Raw genomic sequence first — 21,018 nt, 5'->3', positions numbered from 1 at the left:
AAAGATGACTTTATAGAGCCTTTAATTATGGAATTAGATTATTTCTAATTTCATTTATTAGACTATTCAGAAAACATAAGTTGAGTATATTCCTGGAACAAATAGGGAAAAGGACACTGCTAAAATAATGGACTTGGGTTTGATGTTAGCCTCGACTATCCATCTGGGCCTTCACTGAATAGGATTATAATAATACCTATCATATAGAATTGATTTGAAGATTTCATGAGAAAACATACAGTAGGCTTAACACAAGGTCTGGCACATATGGATGCTTTAAGAGTACTAGGTCCTCTGCCCTCTGTGCAATAAATGTTAAATGTACAGAGTGGTACAAAAGCACAACATACAAAGGGATTAAATCAGCTTAAAACAGCATTCTCAAAAAGGAAATTGAAATAGGATTTTGCCAGCTGGTTGGGAAAGACATTATAGGCAAAAGGAACAGTATGTGCAAAGTCACAGAGATGAAGATGGCAGACAGAAGCAGAATATGTGACTGGAAAAGGATAATGAATAGTCTAGAGAATCAAAAGCAAGCTGAACTCATGGAAGGAGAGCAAGTGTGGGTTTGGGATACAGTGGGAAAAGAGGAGGGTACAAGGTTTCAGCTAGAATGAGTATGTTTTAGTGATCTATCGCACAGCTTGGTAACCATGTTAATGTAATGTATACTTAAACATTGCTGAGTTTATTTTAAACCTCCTCACCACAAAAGAATAAGAAGATGAGATGACAAATATACTAATTAGTTTAATCTTTCTACAATGCATACGTATATCAATGTATACATATATATCACATTGCACTCTATAAATATATACATAATCATTATTTGTCAAAAAAACATTTTTAAAAAATAGTCCAATGGTTCTTAAAGTATGGTCCACGTAAGGTCAAATGGTGATCATGCAAAATTTTCTATTTTCGTAATAACACTGCCAGAGTTGGGGTCTTGAATGTCAATGAAAGGCCCATTTGTTAAAGGCCGGATTACCTATTGGTACATATTCTATGTGATAGGTATTATTATAATATTGGGTGGTCCTATTGGGAGATGGTGGAAGCTTTAGGAGGTGGGGCCTAGTAGAAGGAAGTTAGGTTACTGAAGGTATGTCCTTGCAGGGAATATTGGAACCCCAGCACCCTCCTCTCTTCCTCTCTCTCTCAGCTTCCTGGCCACCATAAGGTAAGAAGTTTCCTTTGCTACCTGCTCCCTGTCATGATGTACTACCTTGCCAAAGGCCCAAAGGCAGTGGTGCCAAGTAACCATGAACTGAAACTTCTGAAACCAAAACAAACCTTTTCTCCTTGTAAGTTGATTATCTCAGGTATTTTGTCACCATAATAAAAAGCTAATTAACCCAAATACTAAGACATTTGTTTTTTTCACCATGGGTTAAATGACTTACACCTTAGCACAAATTAAAGCCATCACATGATATTGTACTAGGAGTTTAAGGGGAATAAAGAGTTTCATTTAAAAGTGCCCTTGATGAAGTAGTAAATTTTATTAAATCTCAACCTTTGAGTATCTGTCTTCTCAAAAATTTTTCATGATGAAACAGGAAGTAGATATAGAGTACTTCATCTACATACATAGTCTGATGGTTGCCCTAACAAAAATTACTTGTGAAATAGTTTGTGTTGCAAAGGTTGAGTTAGGAAACTTAATTAGCGCTCTTTCATAGACCACCTTGAAGGAACAACCAGCAGATCAACTCATTATTCAAATGAGTGCTTGGCAGATATTTTCTTAAAAGTGAACATAGTAAGCCTGTTACTGCCCAGGAAAACAACTGACAATATTTGTTGCCAATAATAAAATTCAAACTTTCAAACAAAAATGAGAACTTCTTTTCAACACTTGAAAAGTTGAGTTTATTTTTTTAAAAGATGATGTTGAATTTGATATGAAATGACCCAATTATAAAAGTCTGGGATAAGGACTCTAATGAGCGCACATGAGGTCAAAGAAAAGAACAACTAGTATACATTTACATGTCTTATGGTTCACCATAAAGTTTAAATAACTGAGTTTAAATTAATTGTGAACAGTTTCAGAAGCTCCATCTCTAATTGTTCAATTAGCAAAAAAAAAAAATTGGCTCCAAATTTCAACAAAGAATATAGGATTATTCTGTACATGTCTAGTTATCATGGCCAGCTCACCTGACCTTATACTAAAGCAGTGGCCCTGAGTTGTTTTCCAAAACTTGGATAACAAAGCAGGTGCATCTAATTACTAAATTTTGCGCATTTTGAGAAAGTATTTTGTGCAAGCTATAAAGCCGTCTGTAAATCTTCAGGGTTATGTCCATTACTAAGAAAAAAAAAAAAATTGGTACTGGGAATTGAACCCAGAAGCACTTTATCTCTGAACTACATCCTGGACACTTTTAAAATTTTAAGACAGGGTCTCACTAAGTTGGTGAGGTTAGCCTTGAACTTGTGACCCTCCTGCCTCTGCCTCCAGAGTCACTGGAATTACAGGTGTGTAACACCATGCCCCACTGAGATTCACTTTTAAAACATAGAAAAATATATTCTATTATGTTAGAGTTATTCTGTGTTTTGTATCTTAAAGACATAAACCAACCTGAGAAGCTCTTTCCACTCCCCCCCTCATTTTTCAAATCTAAGTGTAGACATTAGACCACCAGTAAGTATGATCTACAAGAGTCAAAAAAATGAGAACTTTTTTAAAACTTTTAACACTGTGACCATGACAGCTTCCTAATAGTTAAGTATTTTTCCCATGAAATTGTTGGTGGAATTAGCAAGAGGGTTTTAAAATATTATTTAATATAATGGTGTCCACATTTAGAGGATATGCATAACTGAGTAAATTAGCAATTTCCAAATGATCCCCTGCATAATAATACAGAATTACACATGAGTTAAGGATTCATTCAAACTGCAAGTTAGACCAGTGGACTTTTTAAAAAATATTTTTTAGTTGTCAGTGGATCTTCTATTTTATTTATTTATATGTGGTGCTGAGTATCAAACCCAGGGCCTCACATGTGCCAGGCAAGCACTCTACCACTAAGCCACAACTCCAGCCCCTAGACCAGTGGATTTTAACATAACTAAATACAAAAAGTTCAGTAATATGATTTCAGATTCCACATGGCAGCTAGCCTTTAAGAAATTACCACTTATTGCTCTGGTATAGTAGCAAAGAATATCCATAGTTATCTAAATGGCTATTAAAATACTTCTCCCTTCCACACCTATAAATCTGGATGAAACAGATTTTTTGCAAATTCTGTATGTAATCAAAGCAATCTGTCATGGCAAATGAAATGCAGAAGCAAATATGAGAATTTGGCTGTCTTCTATTAAGTCAGATGTTAAAGAGATCTGAAAATATTTTAAAAGTTTTTTTTTTAATGAATTAACTTTTTAAACTTTCTGAGTTTATATTTCTTATAAATGTCAATAGGTATTACCCATACAAACAAGAGTGCTATGGTTCTTGATTTTTAAGAGCTTTACACTCTGAGACCAGAAAGTTTAAGAACTGCTGGGACAGGCTGTCTAGAGCCCTACATGATAGGCCTTTATCTTTTTTATCTTTTAGATTTTGTGGTAGAAACAGTTTTTAAGTGGAAAAGCACATTTTTTTTAAAATAAAATCTTTTCTAGCAATAGTACTGAGTGGACTAGAGGGTAAGATCCTTTCGTTCGATTTTTGGTTCCGGAACATATCCTTATGCATCATTTCTATCAAGCTAGTTTGCATCAAGGGAAGTTAATCTGATGGTTAGTTTGGTCCATGACCAGCTGGAAATTTCTCAGCTATCATTTTTAGAATGATACGTTCCTACCTGCCTCCCATCTTTGCAACTCTTTGGTGCCCACAACATGGGGAATAATATTGCATAGTGAGAAAAATGCAAGCAATGGAATCAGAGATTTGAATTCTGATTTTACCACTGAGTAGCTGACTTTCACCTTGACTTCTGTAAAGCATCTAGCACAATATCTAGCAATAGGGGTTGCCTTCTTTACAAAATTCTGCTTTAGGAACCAGAACTTAAGATCATTCCTGCTTAATGTATTGCCCCCTGTGATCAATTCTGAGAATAGCCACATGCTCTTTCTGAAGCATAAATCCAGTCATACCTCCATACCATAGAAAGACCCCTACATATGTGACATCTGCCTGTCCGTCTAATCTTACCTTCTTTCTCATGGAACGTCCTGTTATTCTGGCACTCTTGCCTTCTGAATGCCTTATATATGCCTTTTATATAATGTTGACCTTGGAATCAGTCCTACAGAATTACCTTTTAGTACAGACCATCTTAAAATGGATCATTTTATTTTTATTTTAAACATTTTGTGATAGAAAATTTTAAACATATATGAAAATAGATTAATATAAAGTACCATTTACCACAGAATCGTACTTAAATACTCACCAATTTATAGCCAATCTTGTTTCATCTGTACCCCAACCACTTCCATCATTGTTTTAAGCAAATCCAGACATTGTTTTATTTGTAAATATTTCAGTATGTAGCTCTAAAAGATAAGCTTTTTCAAAAAAAAAAAAACAACCATATACCAAAAAGGGTTCTTTTAGTCTTAATGGCTAACCCCTAGGTAAGCACCACAAAGTATGAAATTTTTAAATATTGTATACATTCTGACTCCTAAATTTATATCTCCATCTTCAATCTCTTCTTCACAATGCATGTGCAACTTATCACTTGATATCTATACTTAATATGAGCATTTCAAATGAAACATGTCTGAGACAGCTTGATTTTTCTCTGCAGCTCTGTTCCATCCTGTCTTCCCTTCTTGGCAGATGACCCATGAGTCATCTATTTGCTTATGCTAGAGTCTTCCTTCCCATCTTTCTAACATCCAAAATATCAAGTCCTATTGATTGAATATACAAAATATATCCCACATCTATCTACTTCTCTCCATCTCTGCTTCTGTCACCCTGGTCCATGCTTCATCTTTCATCTGGTTTACTAAAGTATTTTCCTAATCCCTTTGCCTAATCTCTTGCCCCTTGTCTTTTTAAAATATCTTAAAGGCAAATCCCATTGTTTCAACACAGTGAAAAAAGTTCCTACATAATAGGACATATACCTACCAGTTTAACCTAATTATTTCTTTCTTGCTCATGAACGTCTGAAAATACTAACTTGCTTTCTGTTCCTCAGACATGCCAAACATAACCATTCTTTAGGCCATTTTTTTAAGCTGTTCTCTGTATTTAGAATGCTTCCTTCAGATCTTTGCATGATTCCTTTGGTTCCTTGTCATTCAACCTTCAATTTAAATGTCACCTTAGAAAATTCTTCACTGACCTCCCACTCTAAAGAAACTCCCTCATCCTGTCACTGTCACATCATCCTTTTTATTATTTTAGATTTATCCACATTTTCATAATTTTTGAAACTACTTCTTCATTTCACTCTTTACCTCTTCCACTGATTAGTCATTTATTTGCATATTAATACAGTGTTCAGAAATAAATTCTGTGTCCAAATTATGACCTTCGATGTTAGAATATCGTGAAACACAAATTTCCTAGTTTAGACACTTGGTTCCACCCTTATAGAAATAATTTTTTCATAATTAATAGACAAAATCTTTTACCAAACACATAACGGGTCCTTAAAATTTTAGTTCAAACAAAATTCTTTTCTAATGAGGAAAAAAAAAATCTAATCTAGTGATTAAGAAAATAACATTCCAGCCAAAGTAGAGACTACCATTTGTCAACTGAATGGCATCTTGGTCTTCAGATGACATTTCTAACTCTACCACCTCTGGACATCATGCTCTTTTTAGCAGGTACTCTGGGATTCCATGTAAATCACATTCCTTTAAGACTCCCAGAACCATCTCAGAAATCCAGCTATGTCTAGCACAGCAGGAATTCTGCCCAAACCCCAAACAACTTCTGATTGGACAGTCAGGTTGGATTTGACACACCTTTGCACCCTTTGGAATGCTATTCATCTGTATAAACTTTCCTTTATATTTCCAAAGCCTTCTTGATCTTCTCAGAGACTTAGGGCTAAACTGCGTCTCAGTAATCCAGGAGTCAACCCTGGGAGCATTCTAATTCACTCCAGTGTTCAAGATTATAGACAAAGAGTTGATTAACTATAGTTGATGGGCTAAATCCAAACTGACACCTGTTTTTTAGGTGATAAAGTATTGTAAAATAACCACACTCATCTTTCACATGTTGTTTATGACGAGTTTTGATTGGATATACAAAATATATCCCACATCTATCTACTTCTCTTCATTATTATGATAAGGTAGAATAGTTGCAATACAGACCATACATCCCACAAAGCCTAAAATGCTTGTCTTTACAGAAAACATTTGCTGACCCTTGGACTAAGCTCTAATACCAGATTTGTCTGTGGTTTTCAGGTATGCTGGTGGTCAACAGACATTCCAGGCAAACTCTAGAAAGGCTTGGTACTTAACTGAAGTAACCAGTGCCTGGATCTCATAATATACTTGTGTGTATGCATAATATACACATAGTATGGAAAAAGAAAATCCAGTACTTGTTAGACTATGGTAAAATATGCTGTCCTTTCTGGAAAATTCAGTTGGAAGTTTGGTTTTAATATTATGCTCTAGTTATACCTTACTTTGCATTATTTCTACTTCTTACTAAGAGAATTCTATCAAAGTCATCTCTTCAAATTTAGGACAGTATGGCCCCTAAAGATCAAATTCCTGCTTCTCATAAAGGAAAAACAATGGGACAGAAGCTCCAAGTAGCTACTTGCTCCCCTGATCAGATGTTCTTTTGCTCTAAAGAAACTTCTGGACTATCAGAATGCATAAAGATCATACCTACATTTGTTGGACATATTTTTCCTAGAGTTAGATTACATCTTTGCTGTTGAATTTTTAAATAATCTTGTAGAGGAAACTGATAATTATCTTATTTCATCCTAATCACAGAGTGATGCAGAATGGTTAAGAGTATGTGCACCATGATGGGCATGTCTTCAGACAGCTTTATGTTTCTTTTCCTTTTGGGGATCCAAAAAGTAGTAAACTGACTTGCTTGTAATTTCCTAATGAATAGATTCAAAACTGAAGAATCAAACTGAGAACTCCCCACTTGGATCAGTTTTATATGCTTGCTCCCTAATGAATCTGAAGTTAAATAACAGTACTTGTGTAACTCTTACACTTTCCCACCTATTATCAGAGCTGTCCTAACAGCTCTGACTGTGCATCCTTCCTATTAGATAAGGAATTGAGAGAGACAGGATCATTAATACTCCCAGGGCCACTCTGCAAGTAGGTACAAAGTCAAATTGTGACTTCAGGGGCAGTTAGGACCCCTAAGTGGTTTTTGTTGCACTATTGGTGGTGATTATTGAGTCTGTTAGTGTCTTCTTTGCCATCTATTAAAGTCAACCTGAGCATAGCCAGGCACATCTGTGACCACTAAGGGCCACAGTGATGTGTACTGATTCATTGACCTGTCAAGTAGTCTCCAAGTACCATTGGCACAATTGTTCATTCTCTTGAAAGCACTCTGTGTGAATGTCCTAATTAATACCTACTCCTATAAATGTCACTATACCCAGTTTACAGATAAATAATGGGAGACATGGACGGAGTAACATTGGTGGCAGAGCTAAAATTAAATTTGAGTTTCTAATTTCTAGGCATGTCTTTAGACCTCTAGGCACAGTTTCAGTAAGTGATTATTTAATATAACTGCAGTAGAGTATTGATTAGAGTCATCAGGTGATATTTAAAGATTTAATTCCAGGACAGATAGTTTATTCTCATGTAGTATCTCTAGAACAATGATCTCTTAATATCAGAAAAAGTTTCACTTTAAAAAATAATAATAATAATAATAATAATACCTATGGCACACTGATCATTTCGCTATCAACACCTCTAATTTTCACAAGGTGAAATAGTCTTAAGAATCAACTAGCTGGTTTTTCTCTGCATCTGGTATATGATTAAAGCTCCACTCAACATCTGGAAAGATATCCTATTCATCTCTCTTCCTTGTGGAAGGAGAGTTCCCCAGTCCCATTTGCTTGTTCTATACTGAAACCTCTTCTAATCCCTTTTTCCAGTGGTGGTACACGCAAAAATTCTTCTGGGTGGAATGTAGAAACAGATCTTGATGACTTCCCCCTGTACCTTGCTTCCCCAATGTCACCTAGTTTGATTTAGCCAAAACCACTTACTAGGTGCTTTCTGTAATACCCAGTCTCCTACATGGGTGTTCTGAGAAGGAAGCGCCCTAGGATAGGAAGATATCATGGATAGTAGAGGATGGGAATAATCTTTGAAGACTGACTGAGTTTAGAATTGATGGGCTTACCTGATGCCCAGATTGTGTCCTGGAAAGTTTGAAATAAGGGTGAAAACATATGTGTAGCCCTGTTGAGAAGGACCTATAGACCCTTCTGGGTGGCCATGAAGATCTATGGATGCTGTGAAACACAGGAATTGCAGATCAAAAGAGGCATTTCAGGAAGAGGACCTTGGCAGGATGGGTAGAAGGTACAGGCATTGTGGTTCCTTTTCTGGTAGCAGCTTTTAGTCACAGAGGCCTGTCCTTCATGCTCACCTTTGTCCTCTTTTGATAGAATAACTGAAACATTACTGCATGCTGGGACACTTACTGCTGGTATCTCAGATGTTGTTTCTTACTTTTAGAGTAGTCTTCAGCCAGCCAGAACTTATAACAAAAATCATAAATGTCATGCTAGGTCAAATCTTCATTTCCTAACATTTTGTGAGTGCAATAATTGTATTCTAAGAATAAACCTCAAAAGGTCACTAATGGTTCCAAAGTCTTACTCCATTACTCCCTCATTTTTGTTGTTGTTGTCTATTATGAATTTCCCATCAGCCTATTTAAATTATTCTATTTCCCCATTTCTGCTTGTATCACTTCTGAGGAATGATGTTCCATTACTTGAAATGTTCCTACTCACTTTTCATACCTTGTTCCCTCTGTACTTATTGCCCTTTTCACTCTGGAAGAAGGAGGCAATGAAAGTAGTTTCTTGGTGTGTAGTCCTAGAACCAGCTACTTCAGGAGCTCCTGGGGCAGACAAATGCCAATTCCTGGGTCATACCCCTGCACTGTTAAATCTGTTCCTAGAGGTGAGAACTGAGAATCTGCATGTTAAACAAGCTTCCCAGGTTAATATCAGGTATGTTAACGTTTGATAACCATTGATGTGTTCATTTAAAATATAGACTTTAAAGTTACCCAGACCTGAGTTTAAATCTTGCTTATGCCACTTATTAGCTGTGTCATTTTGAACAAATTAATTGAACTCTGTCTATCAGTTTCTTCATCTATAAACTAAGAGGCAGAATCTGTAGCTCTTTAGAAGTCAGACTCTACAGCTAATGTGTAGTATTTGCATCTCAGCTCCACAGTTACTAGCTGCTTTACCCAAGGCAAGTGACTAAACCTGTCTGGGTAATAATTTCTTCATTTGTAAAATACAGATAATTACCTGCCTAGTAGGTTGTTATAAGACTTAGCTGAATTTATGTAAAGAGTTTCAAAAAAGGAAAAGGATTACTCCCAGGGTACCTTTGACAATGTCTGGTGCCATTTTTGGTTGTCACAACTGGGGACACAGTCAGTGGTTCCAATGTCTAGTGGATAGAGGCAAAAAATGCTGGTAATGCCCCACTATGTGGACAGCCCTCTACAACAAAGAATAATCTGGCCCAAAATGTCTGCAGTACCACTTTTGAGAAACATGGCTTAGAACAGGCACATAATAAGCACTATGTAAATTTTTACATATTATTATCACTATTATGGGAATAACAAGCCTTCCTTAGAGTGTTATTCTTAGAAGATATATGTTTAAGTACAATGCCTAGCACTCAGTAAATATAGAGGTGGTGGTAGAGGTGATTATTATTAGGAAGTCCTATTTGCAAACGTTCTAAACTAGAATATTTTCTATTTAAAGAAATTATTTTGCAGTGTAAATAATGACTTTTTGGTTTGTTTTAGGATTTTGCAAAGTAGAACACATCTGTTATCATTATCATATTTCAATCTCAGATACACCCTTTTCAAAGACTTTTACTTCTTTGACATCATAATTAAGCATTTATTGAGTCTCTACAATATGCCAAGCTTGCTTTCTGCCACCAGTATGCTAGAAAAAACATGGGCATTAGAACTTGATAGTATCAGATCACATCCCTACACTATCATCCAAGTACTATTTATTTAACTTCTTTCAATCTCAGCTTTCTCATCTGTAAAATGAGAATAATTGCATCAACTTCTTGGGGTATTTTTTTGTGAAATAAATGGAAAAGTGCACAGCTTGTTCAGAATTGATCAGGAGTATGTTCTGAGTACTTTTAGGTCCCATTCCTTTCCTGCAGCCATTCCCTCAAGGAGCCTGCCATAGTTTTGGAGAGGTAAATGTACATGCACATCTCCCTGATTCTGACTCAAAGGATAGAGGGAGGTAAAACAAGTGTGGGAAAAGGTGTACTTGCTTCTCCAGTGCTTTTGGACATATGGGGAAAGTTTAGGACTCCTTAGCCTGAACTAACAAGGGGTTAGTCCCCTTGGTAAGGCCTGTGGATATTTTCTTCTAAGATCTTGCTTTATGGAGAAATGTCCATTAATATCTCATCACATTCTTCAGAAGTGAGCCAAGGCTGAAATGGATTGCCGAGGAGCTACTTCTGTGCCTCCCTGATTGAGAATGACAACCTTATTTTATGGCTCTTTTTTAAAATTAATTTATCTTTTCTGTTAATTTGCACAGATGCCATCTGACTTTGTATTTCACAGGACTTTAAAACTGTAATTTTTCTTAGCATTATGAGGATGACAGTGATTTACAGTGGCCTATGTTTTTATCTGCTTTACTGTCATGAAGTCTGGTGCCATGAAGACATTTTTAAATTTGCTATTCTCATCTGTTTTTTAAAAAAGTGGATCTGAGCAGTGTTAGAAAATTAGAGTCTATTCAAGACCTTGCACATGGCTGCCAGTCTTCCCTGTGCCAAGACCAAGCCACTTTATTCACATCAGTAAGAGCTACCTCTGTTTTTCTAGATTTATGTTAGACATATTACCAGGAACTCATCAGATCTCAGTTAAAGGTTAATCTCAGTTCAGGATGAGAAGTTTGACGTTTTCATTTAAAGACTACAGAAGGCTTAGTGGAAAATTGGAGATGCTAGATAGTGATCAGTGGACACAACACTTTTCTACCTGAGAATGCCAATGATTGGAAAGTATAGCAAAACCAAGCTGATGACCTGGAAACCAAGATAGGATTAAAAAATGTCACATTGGCAGGGGGTCCTAGAGGTAGAGAGACAAAAAGAGAGAGTTTTTTTTTTTTTTTTCTCCTTTCCAACAGATTACAAAGGTGTGGGATTTGATAACTTTGAGCTCTCCTTGTGTGTTGATATAGATCCATCTCATTTCTACAAAAGTCTATCATCTCCAGCAACCCAAGATATATGCAGCTCAGGAGTCCAGTAACAAAACCATGAAATTTTGTTTCTCAAGTACTTTGGTCTGATTTTTAGGGATATAGGGAGGTTTTAAAAGTCACATATTTGCTTATTGGTGGTCTTGGGCATGTATAGATAGATGTAGCTGCTGAAGAGAGCTGGCAAATGATAATCCAAAATTCCATCTGCCCCAGTGGCACATGCCTGTAATCCCAATGTCTTGGGAGGCTGAGACAGGAAGATCACAAGTTCAAGGTCCATCTAAGCAACTTAGCAAGACCCTTTCTCAAAATAAAAATTAAAAAGACATGGGGATATAGTTCAGTGAAACCCCTGGGTTCAATTCCCAGTACCAGGAAAGAAAAAAAAAAAAAAAAAAAAAAAAAAAAAAAAACAAATACCATTTGCCCCAAGCAGCAGATGGTCTGTGTAGAAGTCTGCTTTCATTTACTGTCCCTTCTGAAGCTCAATCAAGGTGGTTGAATTTGAAGATAAAGTTGAACTGAAATTGTGGAAATATTTGGATACATAAAAGTCTTTAATCTGTTCTAATGTGGAATTTGACTTGCCTTTTTAAAATGTACATGACAGACACTTAACAGAAATTTTACAAAAATCTGTCTTAAACAAATTTACCAGGAAAAAAAAAAAAAGGATTATTTCATTTGATGGTGCAATGATTAATCCTACCACCTGGGTAAGCCAAGTGAGCTTCCCACAGGAGATTGCTTCTGTAGCTTTGAATTATGTATGAATATTGCAGACTGATGAGATATAACCTTCCAAAGGATTCATTTACATAACAGACAAATCTGTAATACTGTTACTGTTTCCTTTGAACACCTTACACTCATTCCACATGTTCAGAAAGATGTTGTCTTTGTGGAGATTATTACATGGTTTTTAAGTATGAGGTCAGACATACAAAATTGCAATTAAAAACTGGTCATTAAAATTCACTGAAGAGTTTAAAGTACAGTCATCCCTCAGTATATGCTGTGTATCAGTTCCAGGATCCCCCATGAATACCAAAATTCTTAGATTCTTGAGTCCCTTATGTAAAAGAGTGTGGCATTTACATATACCTACACTTATCCTCTTGTAGACTTAAATCATCTCTTGATTATTTATAATAATATAATACAGTGTGAATGCTGTATAAATAGCATTATACTGTTTTGTTTAGGGAATAATGACAAGGAGAGAAAAAATCCATTCATGATCAGTATAGACCCAAGCTTTTGTTGTTGTTATTTTGTTTTGTTAATGTTTTCATTGTATGGTTGGTTGAATTTGAAGATGTGGAACCCAAGGATATAGAGGGCTTACTGTACAGTCAAATGTATGTTGTTTTTCATTAGGAAAATAGAATGATTGCTGAGGGGCTAGGCAAAGAGTAGGCTAAGTTAGGGTTTAGGGTTTAACTCAACCTGAAAATTAAGAACCTAGATATCAAAACACTGTAGTTGTTACAGACTTTCCACCTTGCATTATAGGACTAAGGATTATTTCAACTTGATTTATTTATTTATTTATTTATTTATTTACTTATTTAATTTTTTTTTATTTTTTTTATTTATTTATTTATTTTTTTTTTGGTGCTGGGGATAGAACCCAGGGCCCTGTGCTTACAAGGCAAGCACTCTACCGACTGAGCTATCTCCCCAACCCTCAACTTGAATTTAAATAGTAGAGCTATAAAAGCTTTAACTTCCTCTTCGTGGACCATTTATCACTCAACAGATTTGTTTTATAGTAATGAATATTAAATGGTACTTACCCTGGAAAAAAAATCTGGTTATCCTGGTCATTATTTTAATTTTCATTTAAAGAATTTTTTGCCATCTAACCCATGGATGAAATGCATTTTCCATTCTTCCATTTCTCCTTTCTGATGGTGTCAAGTTTGTTTAGAAGATAAAAGTATTAGGGAAGTAAAACCCAAGTCTGATTCTCACTTTGGTGGTGTTTTCACCAGAACATTAAACATTTCCCAGTGAAATGGTGGTGCAACACTTTTTTTGGAGATAAAACCAGTGTTTGTGAAGTATCATTTAGTATTTGGGTTTTCTGGGCTGATGTCTGAAGAGAAAACAAAATCAATGGTCAAAAATTAAATTCCCTTATAAAATTAATATGGCTAATGATAACTTAATAGTAAGACCTTACCTTCTTTTCTCTTCCTAAATGATTTCTCTGTTTACGTGGTTTACACATGGGAACTAAGTCATTCTTCTGTGATGTTATTTTCAGCCCTTTTTCATTTTGTAGTTTTAGCATGTTACCATACCTAAGTATGAATTCTCAGAACCTCTCCCTTTTCCTCCGTTATTATTGTAATGATACAAAGAGCTGTTCTTCCTTCAAGCATTAAGACATGACATATCATTGTGATGTATTTTTTAAAAATTCTTACTTCTATTTGACATTGCTGTAACTGTAAGTGCAGATTAAACATTTTACCATCCATTTGCAAATCACATGATTTTACTTTTATCAACTCTTTGTATATTCTTTGTAGTTGACAATTATTTTAATTGATGACTTAATATCCTAGTACATTTATTTAAAATGTTTGTCTAAAAACTAATCTTCATCTGGAATGTAGGCTGTGCTACCCTGATCCTCAAAGAGTTAACAAAAACTAGCTTTCACTTTGCTTAGCTCCCTAGAGGTAATTTGGCACATTTCCCAGACCAAACCCCTAAGGTAAAGGTCAAGGTGCAGTGGATGTTAAGGTGCAGAATTCAAGGCTCTTCTTATAGCCTGCCCCACTTGTAGCTCTGCAGATCGTGGTGGACTCTGGTTTATCAGAGTTTCAGAACATGATTAAAAAAGTCTCAAGAAGACCCTGTGAAATTTGTCCTTAATGGGGAATTGTGTGAGTGAGTACAGTGGGTGAGTCTTTGATATTTCATGTTTTTTACCACCTGTGTTTTGCTTTGCTAAGGCCTTCAGAGCACAGATCTGTGTTATATATATGTGGAGCAGGTCCGGGGAATTCCTCATAGGCTAACAGCAGCTACTCTTTCAGGAGTTTTCACAGTAACTGAACTTCCTGGAAAGTAGCCCATTGCCTGGGAGGAAAACAGACTTGTGAGAATGGAGTCATGGCATCTGAAGATTTTACCAACAGTTTCGACACATGCAAAGGAGAACTTTCTTGTTAGTAATAATCAGGAGGTTGGGGAAAGAAAGAAAAATAAGAGCAAGGTTGCAAAAATCAGGAACCCCAAAACAGCTGTTTAGGAAATCTCTAAAGATGACTTTAAAACTGGAAGAGAATGTCTGGAGCTTTAACAATTTTCCTCCCAAAGAAGGGCTGGTATTTTAAATTTGAAATTAGAATGGGTTTATATTAACTTGGCCAGCAAAGAATATTTGCTCTCTCCTGAAGCTGTTGATAACTACTCAGTGAATATACAGTCTTGATGCTAAGTGATGCCTGAGAATGTCTTGAAGTGTTCCTTTGCTTTACCTTTGCTAATGCATGAGAGTGGAGCCCCCTTGTTACCTTGATGTATATGATATTCTGTATTATGACATACCTGCTTTGTGTGGAGTACCTTTTTTGTATTGATGACCTAAGACAGCCCATTGAGAAGAGACAGCATGCTTTCCCATGCAAGGCCTCCTTTATACAGACTACCTTATTGACTGTGGTGGAGTGATTCCTTCCACTTACCACTGTCCATAAGAGCTGGATCCCATAATGGAACTTCCAGTTCATTGCCTACTGCCAGTGTAGAGAGACCTCTGGTTCTACCAGCTTTGAAAGAATACTTTTGAAGTTGAATACCCAGCAGACTTCAAGTTTATTTTTCTGTTCATGCATATACATAATTTTCATAATGAAATATTGATAAGGAGGTAATCCTTCTCCTTCAGATCTGCTCCCTTAAATCTGCAGGCAATATATGTTCTGATGATACATGGTCAACAAACTACCTCTTTTAAAGAAACTAGTAAATGTCACCATCACTCATTGCCAATGGAAAATCCAGAAATAACATGCAGTAGTATATAAGATGTTTCTTTTCCTTCTTTCTCTTGGCTCACAAAGAAATCAAGAATAAGAGCTAATGAGTGTGATAGTCTAGGAATATTTTTTCAGAAACCTTTGAAGATGCCTGATTTTTAATTTATTTCATTGACCAACCCTTTTGGTACCAGGTATTCATCTCGGAGGCACTTGACCACTGAGCCACATCCCTGGCTCTGTTGTGGATATTTTGTATTTTATTTAGAGACAAGTTGTTACTGAGTTGCTTAGTCTCAGTTGCTGAGACTGACTTTGAACTCACAATCCTCCTGTCTCAGCCTCTGCAGCTGCTGGGATTACAGGCATGCGCATGGCTTCCACTAGCTTTTAGTGAAAGCTTGATTCCCTTGTATTCATAGCAATAGAACTGGCATAGTTCTGGCAGTTGGGGAGTGGGAAGAATGGGAAAAGGTAGCTATATAAGTAAAGAGCAATGATAAAACAAGACTGGTCATACTGGTTTGTGGCCAGAAGGATGCTTCAGATTCATTTTAATAGATGAGATTATCTAGAATGAAGAACTTTCTTTTCCATCTGCCTTCCCTGCTGCATGCATATTAGCAAAGAATGATGCTTCTGTCCTCCCAGCAATAAGACCTTCCTGGCCTCAGTTTACCTACCAAAACAGTTGCTTCAATTTCTAATTTGGATAGTCTAATTTCAATTTATCCCTGGTCCTTTATTAAGTACTTGAGTAAATACTTTAATGCATACTATATCCTAAGTAAAGAAAATACTATAAAGTATTTGTTATTTACTGTAGTATTAGCATACTACATATAGTATAATAAATAGTAAATAGGCTGTTTTAATAACTATTTCAGTATAGTTTTCTTTAACTAAATAAGCTCTGCCTCACCATTGCTCCTTCCTACCTTGAAAAAAAAAATACCCTACTCCTTGCCTGTTATTATCTAGCTCTCTCTGAGTTTATCATATCTCCTCTACCAAACTGGATTCTCAATATGGATGAATCATGGCAAATAAAGTAACAGACAGGATGTAGCACTATTTTTGTGTTCAGACAAGTATATTGTTGTGACTGTAGGACTATTTACGTTTATGGGAAGTATATGTCTTCCATAAGTCTAAATTTTAACAGAACTCTTGAATACCAGTGTGACAGGTGGTCTGATTTGTTTCAGTCACATGACACATGAAGTGACAGAAGAATTTTCTCCACGGGATCCAAGAACTGTTGTCAAACAGGATGGTGGGAGCCGCACCTCAGTCACACCAGCACTGCCCGCCCCTGACCTGGAAAGGGAAGAGGAAAAAGAAGACACTTCAGATCCTGTGGACCTGAACCCCTGTAGTGCAACATACAGCAACTTAGGTAAGTACAAATTACATAAATAGTATTTAAACTTTACCTTTGGATGTACTAGACAGATGTTCTGTTTTTCATGAGAGGTGATTTTTATTGCTCCATGGAGAAAAACTGGACCATTGGAGTTAATAAGTTTTAACTCACATCAGGAAAAAAAAAGTTCTAGTGTTTACCAGGCTTTGTATTATACACCTGCTAATATGAACCCTGTGCCATGTGCTAAAGATACTAAAATGGTCCTTGCCTTGAGGCATTCACATGGGGACAAAAAAGTGAACTTATTAATGAATTTGGTATAATGTGATAAATGCAATTATAGAGATACATATAAGATATGTTTTATATTACATGGGGAAGGGTATCAAAAGATGCCTTCCTGGAAATAATTCCTGAACTGACTTAACTGGTTGACAGAAGGGAAGAAAGTATTCCAACCAGAGGCAATAATATAAGCAAAATAGTTTGATGCATGTGGGTACCATAACCATTTAGTGTTGCTGAAATGTGAGGTGAAGAGTTAGATAGTATCATGCGTGTCAGTCTAAAACCTTTGACTCTTTGCTGTTTGTGATAGGGAACCATCAAAGGGTTTTAAACAGAGTTCTAATATGATTAGATTTGTGTTTTAAAAGTCTTCTCTGCCGTCTGCTCTATGCAAATGTATCCTGTGATAGCAGGAAAGCTGGTAGTGAGATACTACTGCAGAACTGCAGAAAAACATGAGCAAAGGAGGCCTCAACTAAGATAGTGGGTAGGGGAATGATGAACAGATCTGTGGGCTATTTAAGCAGTAAAATATATAAACAATATATAAAGTTGGATGATGTGAAGAGTCTGTGATGTATCTCAGATTTCTGACTTGGATCAAGCTGACTGGAGGAAGTAAGATCCCTATCATTGAAGGTATTTAGGCAGAGACTGATGGGCCATCTCTCAGAGTTGCTGTGAAGGAGAATGCTGCACTACAAGAGAGCTGAGCTAAATTATTCAGAGTTCCTGCCAATGCAAAGATTCTTCAATTCTATGATCCTCTTCACTCTTCTTCCTTGAATGCCCAGTGAGTTCTGATCTCTCTTTCCCTTGAATGTCACACTATTCCCTTCTTTCTGAAAAACAAAGCCCAGGGCAGGATACAGATTGCACAGTGCTCTTCTCCTGTGAAGTCAGGAGAATATTATACACAGATCACTAGCAAGATTCTTAAGCACAGACCAATCCTTGAACCCCGTTTGAAAACAGCTGGCATATGTCATTGAAGTGTTCTTCCACCAAGTTTCTTATGTCCTTTCTTCTTTGTCTTTTTCCTCCATCAGAAGATCAGCTAGTGTACTTGGAAGTTAGGTAGTCCTTAAGAAGGCCAAAAGGTTGAACCAACCCTTTCTCCTTTTGGGAAAGTCAGTCATAACAACCCAAATGCAATTGAAAATACATCCTATAAGGAAAAGACTTCCATTATAAAGTTCCAGAAACATTACATATGATTTGGGAGTAGGGGAAAATATATTATAATTTACCCAAGCAACCATTCTGGATACCATTTTCCAGTTTGAATAGATTTTTTTAGTCAAGTAGCTTATTGAATTTTTCTCATTCTTTTATATTTTATGAAGCACATTACAAGATGAAAGTTTTACTGTTTTCTTACTATATGCCCTCAGCATGATATATTAGGAATTATATTCTAGATACTCTTAATACACCAAAATTTCTTTCATGATGTTCTCAGGAAAATATAGACTTCTTACTAATTGTAAGACATTTTATGGCATCTCTTTTTAAATTTTCATTAACTAAAATTAATCTAAAGTGATTATTTTATCTCATTGTCTTCTCAGTTACAAAGATGAAAAATTAGAGCATTACCTCCTTGAATATTCTCAGTACCTATACATATTATCTCATTCAATCCTCACAATTACCTAGAATTATTATTCTCATCTTTCAGAAGAGGAGATTGAAGCACAGAACCTTGCCCAAAGCTACAGAAGCAGTAAGGATTGAACCAAGATTGGAACCTCGGTTAGAACCACTAGACTATAATACTCTTAATAATTAAATTCTTATAAAGGACTAAAGGACATAAGGGACTGTGACTGTCTATTTACTTATTTTTTAAAGTTATTTTTCAGATACTACATTTAAGATTTTAAGACAGCTGGGCATAGTGATGCACACCTGTAATTCCAGCAGCTTGGGAGGCTGAGGCAGGAGGATCAGAAGTTCAAAGTCAGCCTCAGCAACTTAGCAAAACCTTGTCTCAAAATAAAAAATAAAAAAATGGACTGAGGATGTGGTTCAATGTTAAGCACCCGGGTTCAATCCCTGGTATGAAAATAAAAAATATTTTTAAAAAACAATTATGGTTATACTTAGAGTGCAAAAATACAAGGTTATAGATACCCTATCAGAAAGGTAGTTTTCTTTCTACCTGTTGTTTTACTTTTTAAAGTATGTGATGCCCATAAAATGTTAACCAGTTTTCCTTAAATGCTTAAGTGGTTATATACTCTGATACACAGTTAGTTGCCTATTTGGAAAGGCAGTTACTCCCTCAGTTCTACAAGCTGAGAGGTTTTTTTTTGTTTTTTAATTTATTTTGTTGTTATTTTTCCTAAGTACTTTTCAGGGCATTTGGAACTTGCCTTTTGTAATACTTTCAACAAATCATTTGCATGCAGTTTGTTGTTAGTGGTGTTGTGTTAATATTTTTTTAGTTGCCAATAGACCTTTATTTATTTGTTTGTTTATATGCAGTGCTGAGAATCAAACACAGGCTCTCACACATGCCAGGCAAGCGCTCTACCTCTGAACCACAACCCTAGCCCTGCATGCAGTTTTAAACCACACCTTTTGAGTACATTTTTATAATTTTAAAGCTCTGGTAATTTTTTTTAAAAATTGATGTGTTTGGGGGAAGTGGTCACAGAGATGATAAACCCTCTAGAACACACCCCCAGTGACCCACCTCTTCTAGCCATACCCTACCTGCCAATAGTTACCATCCATTCCATTCAAACTAGGATGGACTGTTTAGGTTACAACTCTATAATCCAATCATTTTACCTCTGCACATTCCTGCATGAACACGGGAGCTTTGGTGTATACCACATGTTCAAACCATAACACCAAGAAAATCCCTGTGTTCTGCACATGTATCACACAGTGGCAGACCTTTTGCCATACCAGTTAAGGATGAAAGCCTGATTAACAGACTTGAGATGAAGAGAAAAAGAAACAGCACTGGTGTGTTTAAAAACTGAAAGGAAGCAAAAACCTCTCAATGTAACAGCCTTTGATCCTTTTACATATTCCAGAATTATGTCATAAAAAAACTTTCTTTTCTCCTTTTTTTTCAATAAGGCAGGAGATGGGTGGAAAAATATGGAAGAAACTAAGACTGTGTTTATTTTTGAAAAATTACACTATAAAGTGCCTTAGAAAGCAGTGTAATATAGCAAGAAAAAAAGATGGGTTGGGAGGGGTCAGAGAGATTCTAGTTCATATCACAGATGTGTCATTACCCACCTGCATGATTGTGGGCCAGTTTTTAAAATCCCTGAGCTTCAATTTCCTCATCTGAAATGAGGAATGGTATCATCTGCTTTGTAGAGCTGATAGTAGAAGTACTTCGTACACAGATGTCCTTAATAATTGTGAAGCTTCTTTATCCCTGCCCCCAAATTATACCCCTCTTTCTACTTTAAAAATGTTGGATGTGCCAGGCACAGTGGCTCACACCTGTTATCCCAGGCTGGAGGATCACAAGTTCAACTCCAGCCTCAGCAACTTAGTGAGGCCCTAAGCAACTCAGTGAGACCCTAAGCAACTCAGTGAGACCCTGTCTCTAAATAAGATATTTTTAAAAAGGACTGGGAATGTGGCTCAGTGGTCAAGTGCCCCTGAGTTCAATGCCCAGTACCAAAAAAAAAAAATATATATATATATATATAGATATATAGATATATACACACACACACATACATATATAGGTATATATATTGTATGTGCTGGCCAGAAAAGTTAGAAGGAAATGAAAAGGATTAAAAATGCTTATTTGATGGTGTCAAATTAATAGGACAACAAAAATCCAGAGTATTGTAGGCTGCCTGCACAACTGATGACTGAAGATATGAAAAAC

General features: G+C 36.1%; 1 protein-coding gene across 1 annotated transcript in view; it reads left to right on the top strand.

Annotated features, from left to right (window-relative positions):
* Peak1 (pseudopodium enriched atypical kinase 1) overlaps positions 1-21,018 on the top strand; it is a 168,592-nt gene that overhangs the window by 111,124 nt on the left and 36,450 nt on the right. Inside the window, 1 exon segment of the mRNA XM_047539095.1 lies at positions 16,696-16,886. Within this exon segment, the coding sequence (XP_047395051.1) occupies positions 16,696-16,886 (191 nt within the window).

Source organism: Sciurus carolinensis, chromosome 2 (genome assembly GCF_902686445.1).
Source record: "Sciurus carolinensis chromosome 2, mSciCar1.2, whole genome shotgun sequence".
In the NCBI taxonomy this organism is placed as follows: domain Eukaryota; kingdom Metazoa; phylum Chordata; class Mammalia; order Rodentia; family Sciuridae; genus Sciurus; species Sciurus carolinensis.
This window is presented reverse-complemented; position numbering and strand designations above follow the sequence as displayed.